Here is a 13,979-nt window from a genome sequence, read left to right on the forward strand (position 1 = left end):
ACGAACATTTTATATATACGAATATTTTCTACATCAAATTCTCCAATAGTCTTTGTTGTCATATTTCTATATATTACTTAGAGGCCTTTTAAAAAGTATACAAAATATTTACACAATAGAAAATAATTTCGAAAACAGAAAAAGGCCAAAGGATCACACTAGAAAAATACCAAAAATGCTCCTGTTAACAACGTGTGTAATATATTTGGTACACGATCATTTAGATATGATCATTTAAATTTTGGTAGCCAAATTAAAATGATTTTCTTTGTCAAGATTCTTTGGTACATTTTCGTTTAGATTTGGCTACACGATCGTTTATTTTTTTATACACGATCATTTACATTTGACTTTCCAAATCTAATTGATTTTTTAAGGATTCTTTAATACGTTTGATTTTAGCTATCCAAATCTAACATATTTTTTTAAGATTTTTTAGTACACGATCGTTTGGATTTGACTATCCAAATCAGCCAAATCTAAACAATGTTTGCTCAATATCTTTTATATTTAATACATAATAATCTTGAACAACCAATTGACAGTTTGAAAAAAATATAAAAAAAAATAAAAATCTTCTATATTTAGTACACGATCTTAAACTAAATAACAATTTGGAAAAAAAGAAAAAAAGGAAGAGAAGAAAGATGATGGAAAGAAAAAAAATAGAAGAGGAAGAAGAGACAGTAAAAATGAAGGACAAATTTGAAATATTTAAAAAAAGATGGCCACCTTCATGGGCTTTTTCATTTCATGGGCTGTAAATATTTTGACGGTTTGTTTATATTTATATAAAAATTTCTCTATTACTTAACTCTCTATTTTTTATTTTCCTTTGTAGCTCCTATTTTTTTCAATAATCTTCAATAATATTATTATAAATTATTCTATAATTCAGAGATATAATATTAATTTTTAAAAAAGGTAAATTAAATATTATCACATTTTGATTCATAGTGAAACTTGAGATATATAGACTAACTAAGAAAATAAGAAATGTTTTTAAATTACCATCAACCTTAGTAGTAATAATAATACGAATATAAAAAGTTGTATCCACTATTTTATATAATTTAATTTTAAAACATCACTATCATTAATTATAGTTAGCAATGAACTATCAATTCTCAATTTTAAATAGAAAAAAAATGATGAGATATAACTTTTTCTTAATCCATTATGAAATTACGTAAAACTTTTATAAAAATATGAAAATAATTATTAGTTAAATACTACTCTAACTTATATTACTAATTTTATATTTTAAAATATAACATACATTCATGTGCAATAAAAAAACCTAATTGATTATAAAAGTCAACAAAGTGATGAATTTATATATTAATTATTGAAACTAAAAAATAAATTGTTAATCATACGTACTAATATGTCTTCAAGGATGTACTTCTATCTTCTATAGAAGTTTATCAACATTAAAAGTACCAATCACCGATAGACTTCTATCAACGAAGCAACCATTAATGATAAATTTTTTATCATTTATACAAAAAAAAAGAGAAAAAAAACTGCAAATCATGCTAACATATTTTCAATGATATGCAGCTAGCATTGGTAGAAATTTATTAGTTATAAAAGTTTATAATTAATATACTAGTGATACAAAAATATTAGTGATAAATATATATCTATAATAGTGTGTTATCACTAATAAACTATTATAATATATTCTTTTTGATAGAATCATAGGAGTGATACAAAAATATCAACAACATAAACTTATAGGTGATAGTGAGCTATCATTGATAAGACTATTATATTTTATGGATAGAATTACATTAGTTAGACAAAAATATCGATGACATAAACTTGTAACTATCGATATCAATAATAAGTAAGGTAAAAAAACTAAGAATTTCATGCTTTTAGTAAATTCTTTGTGGACATTCTTAAAGGTAAATTTTGTTAGGTTTATCATTAGTTTTTTTTTTTTTAAAAAAAAAAAAAAAAAAAAAAAGAGAAAAGCCTATGGATGATAAACTTTATGTTATTTAGATAGTAACTGTATCATGTATAAGAGTGAAACAATAGAGTTGGGAAAGCAGAAAATTCCGTGATTGATGATGTTGTTGAGAAGACCTCTGTGTATTCCTTAGTAGCCCAATTTATGGAGGCCCAAAAGAAAAGGCCCAATTGAGTTGGAGACCACTGGTTCAGTTATGAACTCATGGGTTTGGAAGCAAACCCGAAAATGAAAATTCCGATAATTTTAAGAACTTAATATGTAATAATTAGAAAAATTAACAAAAGCAAGAAACTGAGGCAAGGGGTTGGAGTAAAGCCCAAGCCATCAATATCTATACTAAAATCAAGTGTGTTGCTCCTTCCCGCATTTCTCTTTGCGATTCAACTCTCTCTCTTCTTTCAGGTTTCGATTTCTTCTTTCATCTTCAAAGATTCTGTTCATTTTCCATATCTCGTTGTTTTCCTTTTTAGGGTTTTGGAATGTGATTGTGTTTAATTTCCATTTCGATTTCGGCCCAAACATTTCCGATCGACCTGGCCTGACGATTGCTTACCCTTTTTTTCCTCTCATGTCGCAGAGATTCTCATAGTTTTTCTATAGGGAAAGCTTGATTTCTGACCTGATGTCGGTGCGTTTTTCTTCTTAGCATTATTTTGCTGCTTCTGGAAGTTTTAATTAGTGTGTAGTTCATGTATTTTGATATTGGATTGTCATTGTAGATCTTTGAGTATAATGGAAGTGCTGTAGTTGCGATGGTGGGGAAGAATTGCTTTGCCATTGCCAGTGATCGTAGACTTGGTGTTCAGTTGCAGACTATTGCCACAGATTTCCAGAAAATTTACAGGATTCATGATAAGCTATTTCTTGGCCTTTCGGGGCTTGGTACCGATGCTCAGACACTGTATGTTTCTGTTGGTGGATTTGTTTGTTTTGGTCTAATTTGTCATTGCTTACCTCCTGCCCTTGAAATGAAGGTATCAACGGCTTGTTTATCAGCACAAACTGTACCAACTTCGTGAAGAGAGGGACATGAAGCCTGAGACTTTTGCTAGCCTTGTCTCAGCTCGTCTTTATGAGAAAAGGTTGGACAACTACTTAGTTATTACTTTCCTCTTTTTCATCACCCATATTCTCTATTTCTCGTTATCAATGAAAAAATATGGATGGGATTTCTATAGGATTTCCGCGGCTTCCTTTGTGTGTCTATTGATTCTTCTACCAATGTAATTCTTGTCCGTTGGTGTGAGAGTTTAAGCTAACTTGAGAGTTTATTGCTTGTGAACCTTTCAATGCCATACAGTACATGCATGTAGACAGACCATGTTATGGAATTGGTATATGTTTGTCTGAATAATAAGATATTCTATACTTAGTTTAAAATAGGATTGCAAGTTGAATTTCTGGATAGTTGAAATGTGAATAAAGTTAGGAACTGTATTGGATCAAGTGTCCATCTCAAGATAGTTCCTAGTATCTAGCCTAACATTGGGAGGCAACAAGATCTGTTGTGACATAATAACAACAGTGTAATTGTAGAATGAACCTTTACTCTCAGTAGGATGCTAGTTAGTTTTTCACATATGCCATGAATATACCAAAAGGTTAGTGATAGGAATGCAATTAGAGATATTATAAGTGTATATTAATAATTAGGTAGGCGGTGGTTATGGGGTTTGGTTATAAATAGAGGGATTGTGGAAGGAGGAAGTTAGCATTGGGTGAGTGAATAGGTTGGGAGAGATCTCACAAGTGTCAGTATGCAAGTACCAATTTTTATCTTGTAGTTTCTTCTTAATATTGCAACAATAGTTTTGTATGTTTTAAGTGTTTGGATACCAAACACAGGTACTATTTGCAAGATCTGAATACTTATATTTTGGTCCTCTCAAATTTCATGAAGTGGATCACAGTTCCAAACTAAACTGTCTCAATTACCCTACTTTATAGAAATGGCCATGATGAAATTGTGATATGATGGGATTGGGTTAGTACTAAGTACTTAGCACTCTGAAAATCTTTTGTTGTATAGTTTTTTAATAAGTCATCCATGGATATAAATTGACAAGAAAAGGGTTGAGTTTATAACATTTTCTATAATATACATTCTTTTTTGATAATAGGTTGAATTTATGACTGTTATTTGGTCCTTTTTGGACGGATAAAAACTCATATATCAATTTTCTTATTTGTAGGTTTGGTCCATATTTCTGCCAGCCTGTAATTGCTGGATTGAGTGATGAAGACAAACCCTTCATTTGCACGATGGATTCCATTGGGGCCAAGTGAGTACTCTCTTTTTTCTCTTTTTTTCCTAGTTACCAACTTCTTTATTTTGTTTTATTTTATTTTTTGTTTAAATCATTATATGGATTTCTTCATTTTGTTTGAAATGTACATCTGGCTTGAAGTTGCAGCCTCTGCAACACATTGCAATGAAATCTGATTTTTGAGATAAATATTTTGCTAGATCTAGGATTATTAAATGTAAAACTCATATGTGTCAAATTCATTGGTTCACAGAGAGCTTGCTAAGGATTTTGTTGTTTCTGGTACTGCATCGGAGTCCCTTTATGGTGCTTGTGAGGCAATGTTTAAACCTGACATGGTATGTTGGTATAGTCCATTTACATATGCTTTATATCTGTAATTGGGATTCTAAATTGTTTTACATAAGGATGCAACATGCAAAAGAAAAGAGAACACCCTTAAGAGGAAAGACTTCAGAATATTATACTAAATGCCATGGCTTTGGCTTGAGAATGACGAATACATGAAAACGGAGATGCAGAAACAGAATCATTGTAGAAGAAAAAGGATTAAGTGTATGTCCATAAGAGGAAGAGGCAGAGAAATTAGTGCATGTGTGTGTTAGAAAGAGAGTAGAAAAACTCCAATTATAGACGTACACCAACCATTTCAGAGGAAGAACAAATTAGGGAAGTAAAACATTCTTCTAGTTGGAGTTGGAAAATCAGACATATTCATTGATCAAAGGGATCGGTATGTTCATGGACTGAATCATTGGAAAAAGAGAAGAAAAAAGTGAAGATCATTCTTTGGTCGTGGATAGTGACTTAAAATGTACTGTGGTGTACTGATGAAATGATGTAAAAATCGGAATTTCGAATTCCTGAGAGATGGCAATCATGACGTCTTTGAGTAAGAGCATTGAAGGTTAAGACAAGTATATACAAGTGGCACTGGGCATTTATCAGTTTGTCGGATTGACATTCGAAAATATTGAAAACCAAAACTAATTATGGGTTATTTTCCAAGGACTGAAAAAAGAAAAAGGAAAACTACCTTTCTTTAAATTAACGTGCCAATTTCAGTCACCTTACTTTATTGGGCGCCCTTAATTATCCAGTTTTGAGGTATTGGTCCAGTTTTGAAAGACAGTCCAATATGGTCTTGCCCTTTTGGATTTTTAATTGAAGACCTCCTGTTATAATGGAAAGCCTCTGCAGATTCGTTTATCTGATTGTGCCATGCTGCACATGATGTTCAAATTTGTCCTCTTGATTGATATCACCTCGAATATTCTTGTTAGGAAAAAAATTTGTCATAGTTCTTTTCTATTGTGAAAATGTTCTCAACTAAACTGACTCGGTTTATTCAATTTTGTAATGCCCAGGAACCAGAGGAATTATTTGAGACCATCTCTCAAGCGCTGCTGTCTTCTGTGGATAGGGACTGTTTGAGTGGATGGGGAGGGCATGTCTATGTTGTGTAAGCCACATATTCTTATTTCTCCATGTTTAATGTGTTAGTGTTTTCTAAGAAGTTTGATGTGGATTGTGATTACTCTGGTAGATATTGATTTTGCCTTACAGTAATATTACTTTGGACGAAATGATATTCATGACATAATATTACCTTAATACACTGCAATCCGCATATTATAAAAAGGTAACAATAATGATAATATTTGTAACAGATCCTGTCATGAGGAAAATTGTACAATTTATTAATTGACTAGGTATGCATTATTATGTCTTATTTGATAATCGTTTTGTTTTCTATTTTCTTAACAATTTTTTGGTAAACTTTTCACCTAAAAACACATCAGAATTCTGTGCCAAATTTCAGAAAATAAAACCAAGTTTTTGAAATCTACTTCTTTTTCTTTTTTTCAAATTTTGGCTTGGGTTTTTAGAAATTTTTTCAAAAAGTAGGTAATAAAAGAAAACTCTACCTAGGTCCCTTTTCTCGACAATAGATTAGAGACTACGGATAGTAGATGTGGGGTGACTTCTCAATTTATATATTCTAATCTTTTGATGTGTTGCATGTAACTTTTTTTTTTTTTAATCTCTAGTTAATAATTGAAACGATTATGTCGTCCAAATAATAATAATAATAACAAAACAATCTAAACCATTATGGATATCCCTGAGAATTGGATCAACATTCTGAAAGTACATAAACCGAAGAGATTTTTCTTTCATTGTAAACTCAAAAGATTTTTCTTTCATGTCTACCTAACTCTTACCTTTTATTCTTTCCCTTTTAACCTTCTTATCTCTGTTTACCTTTTCCTGTTGTTCCTTGTATATATGTCACTGAAATTACCCTGTAATTTGTCATTGTTGCAGTACGCCTACTGAAGTAAAAGAGCGAATCTTGAAGGGACGCATGGATTGATCCATTTTTTGATGTTTGAAAGATGACTTGTTTCATGATTACTTCAAATTAGGCTGCAGTCCAGGGCAATGGAGTTCACGAGTGAAATGCAAGACTTTCATGCTGGGCTGAAACTTGTAATGTGCTCTATATAATTTGACATGGAATTGGCTGTCTAGAACTGTCTACTTGAGACAATGCTTATGAAACAAAATGTGCCTTTTGGTTCAAAAATTGATTGATTTAGATTCGAAAATTTCCAATTACTTTTTGATATTGATGGTAACTTAGCTTGGGCACATCTGTTATATTCTGTCTTATCCATCCATCCATTCAATCAGATCTTGTGCAGTGCGGCCTGAGGCCGTTGCTGGCAGGCGAGGTAAGAAATGGCTGGTGTTTTGCTAAAATGAGCATAAAAAAATGTTACTCAAAGGATACAACTTTCCTTTCCTTTGCACAAAACCTGCCTTCTCTGCCAAGAAAACTTAGAACCTCTACTCTAAAGATAGATTATGGGCTTGGTAGGCTGAAAAGTTTGAACAAGGTGGGAATCTAGAATATTGAAATGTTCATCGTAGTTGGTTTCCAGTTGCCTTCTATGAAAGTTGTCTCTCAATCAAGAAACCAACAAAAAGAGAAAAAAAAAAATAAATAAACAACCTCATATATCCTAAACCATGGCTCTTGCGTAGCATGAATGTTCTCTAAGTTTTGATAATTTGTAATGGAAGAGCAAGAGGATAATAATAAGCAGCAGCAGCAGCAGCAGCAGCAGCTTCCCCAAAGGATTTCTCTTGCTTATGTTGAACAGGTGAACACAGATTTGATCATGGCCTTGGCAATGCAGCAGCAGGAGCATGAGATGGCCTATACGACGCTCGAGACCATTGCAAGCGAAAGCGAAGAAGATGAAAGTTCAGATTCCAACAGCAATAATGGTCTCAATACAAATGCCGCCTCACAAAGGGAAGAACTTATATGCCGGTGGGCATTTCCGGATGAAAATGAATATATGGAAGGAAATGAAGATGGGGATTATGAGGGTTCTGATATGGATGAGCTAAATGAAGATATGGAAGAAGATGAAGATGGGGATTTCGAGGGTTTTGATCTGGATGAGCTAACTTATGAGGAGTTGATTGCATTAGGGGAGTTCATTGGGGAAGAAAAGAGGGGCCTACCGATAAACGAAATACCTTCATGCTTGCACTCGAGCAAGTTCCAAACCATCGAAAACAAAAGTGGAATAGATCGGTGTGTGATCTGCCAAGTTGAATATGATGACGGTGAAGAATTGGCTGCTCTTCCTTGTCAGCATCCTTATCATTCAGAATGTATAGGCGAATGGCTTCAAATCAAAAGGGTTTGTCCCATTTGTGGCACAGAAGTTTCATCCCCCAATGGTTCTAAAAATGAATGATCTCCAAACCAATTGGTGGACAACTTGCAAAATGGGGGAAAAGGTCAGATAAATGTTCATAGTTTGTTCATTTAATTGAAAGGAAACGTTAAGAACTTAAAAAAGAAGATAGGAAAGGCTTCTTTATATTTTTATTTGTTTTTAAAAGCCAACATCTCATTCTTTGGAAGCCTCTTTAGGTTCATTATGTTTTAAATTGTTTGTATTACGATTGTTGTGATTAACTGATACTTCTCTTTAAATTATTTTCCTCATCAAATTCATAGGAACAAAATTTAGGTAACAGATATACTTCATGTAATTATTTTAGATGAAGCAAAATATGTGAGGAAAAAGGTCTGAATAAATAATTTGAGCTGTTTATAAATTAGGAATTAGGGTGATATAAAAGAATTCACAACTTTGTTGCTTACTAAACTAGACAAATTTCTTGTTTCTAAATTTATGGCAAAAGGTTTCCATGGTTTTGAAAAAAGAAAAAAAATAAAAGAAAAACCAAGCTTTGAAGATTAAAACGAAAACTTTTAAGTTTAGGGTATAATTAAAATCTAACTCCTAGCTTAGGGCTATTTGTGATAATTTAACCACCTTTTTAAAAACAAAAGATACAAGTAATAAACCTTCAAGAAGAATTAAGATTAAGAAAACATTATTGATCCTTGAATATTTATAAAAGCAACAATTTAATTCATCAAACTTGGTTGGTAAGGAAAGGAGGTAGACCTTTGTACTTTCAAATTTATAATAATTTAGTCGTTAACATTTAGTACGTTATTATTCAAACTTTATACTTCCATTTTATAAAGATTTTGTTTCTATCGAGAAAAAATTCATCAAAATAAAGTATCAGTTCTTATCATGTAATGAATTAATTTTTATAAAAGTAGATTCAATTCCCAACCTGTTTAGAAATTTTATTTAATCAAGCTAATATTTTCAAGCATGCTAACTGCATCGTTACTTATTAAATTTCAATTGTTACAAATTTAAAAGTATAAAAGACTAAATTGTTATATATCAATAATTTATCAATAACTATTTTTTTCTTTTTTTATATCCATGAACAGTCATGCTAGTTTACATATAAATTGACTGACTTCTTTTTTCCTCTTATACTCATGAATGTTCAAGCTGCTAGATTACACACAAATTGACTTAGTAATTGATCACTGTGGATTGAACATATAACTTTTGATCATTTATTAAGATTTTATCTCCTTCTTAGTTTCGAGACTAAATTGTTATTTTTTCATGAAAATAAGATATAAATTTGTTAGTTACGTAAAAGTTGACACTCTTCAAGTCTAGTAGACTCATTTAAGTAGAATCAGCTAATTACAAATCCACGAGAAAGAATCATACTATAACTTTTGTTGCTACTCTTTTATATATATAAATATAAGAATTATTTTAGTGCACTAATATTGAGCTGAAATAATATTAAGAAATGGTCTATGTAATGGGGTAAAGTAATACCATTACTTATTTTAAGTTTTACATGATAAAACTAGGAGCGCAACAAGAAATCGAACAACTGATTTGCTATGGCAAAAAAACTGTTTACTTTTTTCCATTTACACTCATGAATGATGAGTAATTACAGAACCAACAACCAAACCCATCTTCTTCCTAAACACAACTCCAAAGTTTAGGGTTAATAAATTAATAGCCATAATGACAGTTAAGAAAGTTATTTTCCCTTTAATTGGACATTACACATTTCTTAATACTAAAACACCATTTTCCCCCTTTCTTCTTGGGATCTTTCACTAAACCACAACTCGTGATCAGCTTATATATAAACAGGAAAAATGACCATTTATCTCACCTTACATTCTGATTTCTGACAAAAAGGTAAACACAGACTTCCTACTCGGCTATCCAAACACAATTCAATTGTAGGTAGTCTATTTTTAGAATTATATTGAACAAACAAGTTTATTAAATATTTAATCAAGAACTAAAGTAAATGGTTTATCAATCTCGTTAAGATTATCATGGTTTTAACTTCAATGTCAATAGCTTGTAAAATATGTTCAGTCTTGGAGTTCACTCACAAAATACTTCAACATGTTTTTTGTAATTCAATGGAGAATGGCAAACTCTGTTCCCTAGTCTGAGTCGGAATCAATATTGATAGAAGATCTCACTGACCTTCGCCTGCTTTCATCATACTCGTCTTCCTCTTCATCCTTTTTCTCACTGATGATACCTGAATATTGTGTTTAGGGTCAGAAAGTGGCATAACTGAGAGTTAATAAAACACATCCGATAGAAAAATCACCTTTCTTTGTCAAAAAAATTTCCAATGTCTTTGTACTGAAATCATCTTTTCCACCTAAATCTTGGAACCCGACAAGCCTATCTGTAGCAATGCCTTTCCTGCAGCCAAAAGAACCAAAGTCCTTAAAAGCAGATTCGTGCACACAAAACCACCAAATTTAGAACTACTACAGTTATTTTATCAAAAATATTTGAGTGTAGCCCAAGCTACAACTATCTTTGTATAACCCACCAATTGTCTAATTAAAAAATGTCATGTTGTAAGAAATTTTAACATTTTCAAAAAGGTTAAATTATTATTTTCTTGTCGTGTGACAAATGAAAGATAGGTGTAGCCTGCCCTTACTTTATTTTAATATTTTTTTTATAAGAAACAAATTTAGTTGATGTATGAAATTTACAAAAAGATTGGCTTTTGTCCAATTAGTTAAGAGAAGAAAGAAGATTATAAGAACTACAGAAAGATGTACATCTGCACCTTCTCATAACTCTCTAAACAACCACTTGAACCATGTTCGCACTAGATATAAAGAAAAGCGTTTTAGCTCTCTGAACAACTAGTTGAGCCACATTATCACTATCCATGAATCCGGGGCTGTCTTTTACATAGTTCCCCTTTTCTTTTGACATATTAGCAACAAATAGAATCCCTACCTAGGTGCCTTTTCACTAACTAGAAAGGTATGGCTACAAGAATCAATGGACCAAGGAAAATTGATGTTTACCTGAAGAGAACAACGCAAGGCAAAGTTTTGATTCCAAGTTTAGTAACAAAGAAGGGTGCATTCTGCAATTTTCTTTTAGATAATTAGCCCCTACAAGTTCTTCACGAGGACAAACTTTCACAACAAATGGTTCAAAAAGAGCAGATATTGCTGTTAAAATAAACAATATACCAACCTCCGCATCAAGCTTGATGAATTTTGTGTCTAAATGTTTTGGTGCAAGAGTCTTCAAATGCTTATCCACAATCCTAAGAAAGAAGGATCTAATATGAGACTTTTACAATATACACTGCATATTGTTTGGATTAGTAAGGGATGTCAAATTTAAAGATTTACTTGCACCGATAGAATTCGTGATGATAGAAGTGGCAAATCACTTTTTCACTTCCAGTGACTTCTCCCAAAAAATCTCCCTCTGTTATTTCTCTGTATTCCCCATGCCCTTGTCTCTTCATTGCTTCTCTCTTCTCAGCTTCCTTCTGCTCAAACAAATGATAATGTTAATGCATTGCCTATTTGGGAAAGTTGGCACCAAACTGAAAATCACAATAAATCCTGACACATTAAGAATGACGATGAACTGCACATAGGAGAAAATACAATTGGACAAAGGCCAAGGGTTTGGTAAACATGAATGAAAGTCTCGTGTTTCGTACACATGAACCGAATTTCCATGTTAATGGGAGCTTAGAAAAACATTTTTCGAGTCTATGGGAACCTAACTTGGTTACCAATGGAGAACTCCAAATTGCAGATCAAGATAGTAATGGAACATATATAAACAATTACACACAATCTCAGACCTTCAGGGCTGCAATTCTATCTGCATGCAATTTTTCCAGCTCTGGATCCTGACCCAGGTAAGCAAACATTAGTGAAAATCACGAGCATTAGAGTGCAGTATGGAAGGACCCCAATCATTAAACCTACATCCATCAACTCGTCAAGATCAACTTCCTCGTTGTTAGAGTTTGATGCCTGAGCCTTCCCTTGAGTAAGCAATTCCTGTAAAGTCCATAAATATATTCAAGAAACCACTAAAAACTGCATCTCATACTTCATGGCTCTCACAGATTCCCAATTATCCATAAGAAGTGTAAATGATCTGAATTAAAATTTTTCCATAAGAAGCATCATTTACCAAGAGCTTCTAAGAAAAGAAAAGGTCAGAGAATGAGATCCGAAAGAGTCAATGTTCCCACATTAAGGAAATATAAATGTAAAGCCCAAAATTCCTAAGGTTACTGTTATGATGGACATGTAAAGGGGGAAAATTTTAGTTGAGGGAAAATAAATTTGTTGCAAGATTCCTGAGAGCATCACTCTTGGAATCCAGTAGAGATACATATCTGGAGAACATAGATAGAGCCTAGAGGGGTATTTTGAGTTTAACCTTGAAACCAGTAATTACTTATGAAACAAAATTTTGAAGAAACATACCACAAAATACTCATAATTCACTACTACTTTCAAACAAATGAAACCAACATAAGAAGAATCAAAGGTCAGCCTCATATATCGCAGTCTAATTTATCAAACTAAGCCTCTCTGATTAAATCATAGGTTAACTAAAACAACAAACTGGTGTGGAATTGTAGCACATTTAAATAAATGAAAAATAGAACAATGCTGCATCATATTGAATAAGGTTAAATTATGCCAAAAGAGTGTGACCCAGGTTCTGTAGTTACGTACAAAGCAATATGATAGGGGTGAAGGAAGAAACATAAGGAAGAAGAATCATCTGATTCAATGCAGATGATATGCCTAGGTTGCAGATCAATAAACTGAAGCTTGCAGTTACAGATGATATGTTAGATGCTTTCTAGAATCAGACACTAATATAACCCGATCGCCATTGATATCTCAATATGAAGCTGGAGAAATAGATCTGAGTAAAGAAAAAAATTAAATAAAAAACACAACTTTGTAAGGGCGAATTGATGGTACAAATACCTTTTGATAATCGCGAGCTGCAGCAGCCATTACGTTTCCAAATGCTAAATTTGAAAGGGTGGACTTAACGGAGTTCGGATCCATCTCGACCCTGTGTCTCGAAAAGATCAAAAATGGAAAGGATCTGAAGAGAAGAAATACAAATTTCAGTAGAATCTGCCGGCGAGCGGAAACCACCAGAAGGACTGTGGAGTGAGAGAGAAATGAAGGACGACGGTGGCAGCAGTCCGAGCGGATGAAAGACCGCGACGGCGTCGTGGTGACAGATGACTGAGTTATTTTACTTAACAAAAAAGCTGTTAGGGCTTCCCCCACTTTTTTCTTTTCTTTTCTTTTTTTTTTTTTTGAAGAACTTCCTATTTATTTATTCGTTTTTTTCTAATTGTGTTTTTTAGTTTCATATAAACTAATCATAGATAGTTAAGATTCAATATAATTTTTAGCATTTTTTGTAGTATTATAGGATGTTTGTTTGAACCTTTAAGTTATACTAGTTAAAAAAAAATACACATTCAAAACTTATCAAGAGTGGTTTAAAAAATATTAAAATCAGCTTAGTTTGGAAGGAAGAAGATGCAGCTAGGCTGGATAAGGGAAAACGGCTCAGGCGGGAGGGGATAGCGGCTCACGGCTCAATCGAAAGAGGCGCGACTTACGACTCAAACAGAGGTGGAAGCTTACTGCTTGAAGATAGAAGGGGATCGACTTACGACTCCACAGAAGGGGATCAGCTCAACAGCTCGTTGATGCATTGGCTTCGACAACGGGCTCGCTTGCGAGAATAGGCGGCAACTGGGCTTTCGTTCGATGATCGACAGGGGAGCGATTGACGAAGTTGTCTTTGAGCCACGCTCTCCTTCCGCTTGAGTCGTGAGCCACGCCCATTTTGTTCAAGTCGTGAGTCGCATACCCCTTAAGCCCGAGCCGTTTTCCCTTACCTAGCTTAGCTGCGTCTTCTTCCTCCTCGTCCAGCCGCGTGGAGCCA

General features: G+C 33.1%; 3 protein-coding genes across 4 annotated transcripts; 2 read left to right on the forward strand and 1 right to left on the reverse strand.

Moving 5' to 3' along the window:
• Positions 1–2,211: 2,211 nt before the first annotated feature.
• LOC103504111 (proteasome subunit beta type-3-A) lies at positions 2,212–6,873 on the forward strand. Of its 2 annotated transcripts, XM_051082765.1 has the most exons (8): positions 2,212–2,386; positions 2,562–2,612; positions 2,704–2,885; positions 2,959–3,066; positions 4,177–4,266; positions 4,505–4,589; positions 5,619–5,713; positions 6,580–6,873. In XM_051082765.1, exons 2-8 carry the CDS (start codon positions 2,607–2,609, stop codon positions 6,626–6,628), a joined length of 615 nt encoding a protein of 204 aa, XP_050938722.1. In that variant the 5' UTR covers positions 2,212–2,386; positions 2,562–2,606; the 3' UTR covers positions 6,629–6,873. The 2 variants fall into 2 exon arrangements, with proteins under 2 accessions (XP_050938722.1, XP_050938721.1); XM_051082764.1 differs by having other exon boundaries at positions 2,294–2,612.
• A 154-nt stretch (positions 6,874–7,027) lies between these two features.
• Positions 7,028–8,275, forward strand: LOC103504080 (E3 ubiquitin ligase BIG BROTHER-related-like). Its single transcript, XM_008468516.3, has one exon. The coding sequence runs from the start codon at positions 7,335–7,337 to the stop codon at positions 8,028–8,030; it is 696 nt and encodes a 231-aa protein (XP_008466738.2). The 5' UTR covers positions 7,028–7,334; the 3' UTR covers positions 8,031–8,275.
• Positions 8,276–9,991: 1,716 nt separating this feature from the next.
• Positions 9,992–13,350, reverse strand: LOC103504078 (thioredoxin domain-containing protein PLP3B-like). Its single transcript, XM_008468515.3, has 8 exons — positions 12,995–13,350; positions 11,969–12,043; positions 11,842–11,889; positions 11,375–11,517; positions 11,214–11,286; positions 11,039–11,100; positions 10,315–10,412; positions 9,992–10,242 (listed from the first exon to the last, which is right to left on the reverse strand). Exons 1-8 carry the CDS (start codon positions 13,076–13,078, stop codon positions 10,142–10,144), a joined length of 684 nt encoding a protein of 227 aa, XP_008466737.1. The 5' UTR covers positions 13,079–13,350; the 3' UTR covers positions 9,992–10,141.
• Between the last annotated feature and the right edge of the window lie 629 nt (positions 13,351–13,979).

Source organism: Cucumis melo, chromosome 3 (assembly GCF_025177605.1).
Source record: "Cucumis melo cultivar AY chromosome 3, USDA_Cmelo_AY_1.0, whole genome shotgun sequence".
Taxonomy (NCBI): Eukaryota; Viridiplantae; Streptophyta; class Magnoliopsida; order Cucurbitales; family Cucurbitaceae; genus Cucumis; species Cucumis melo.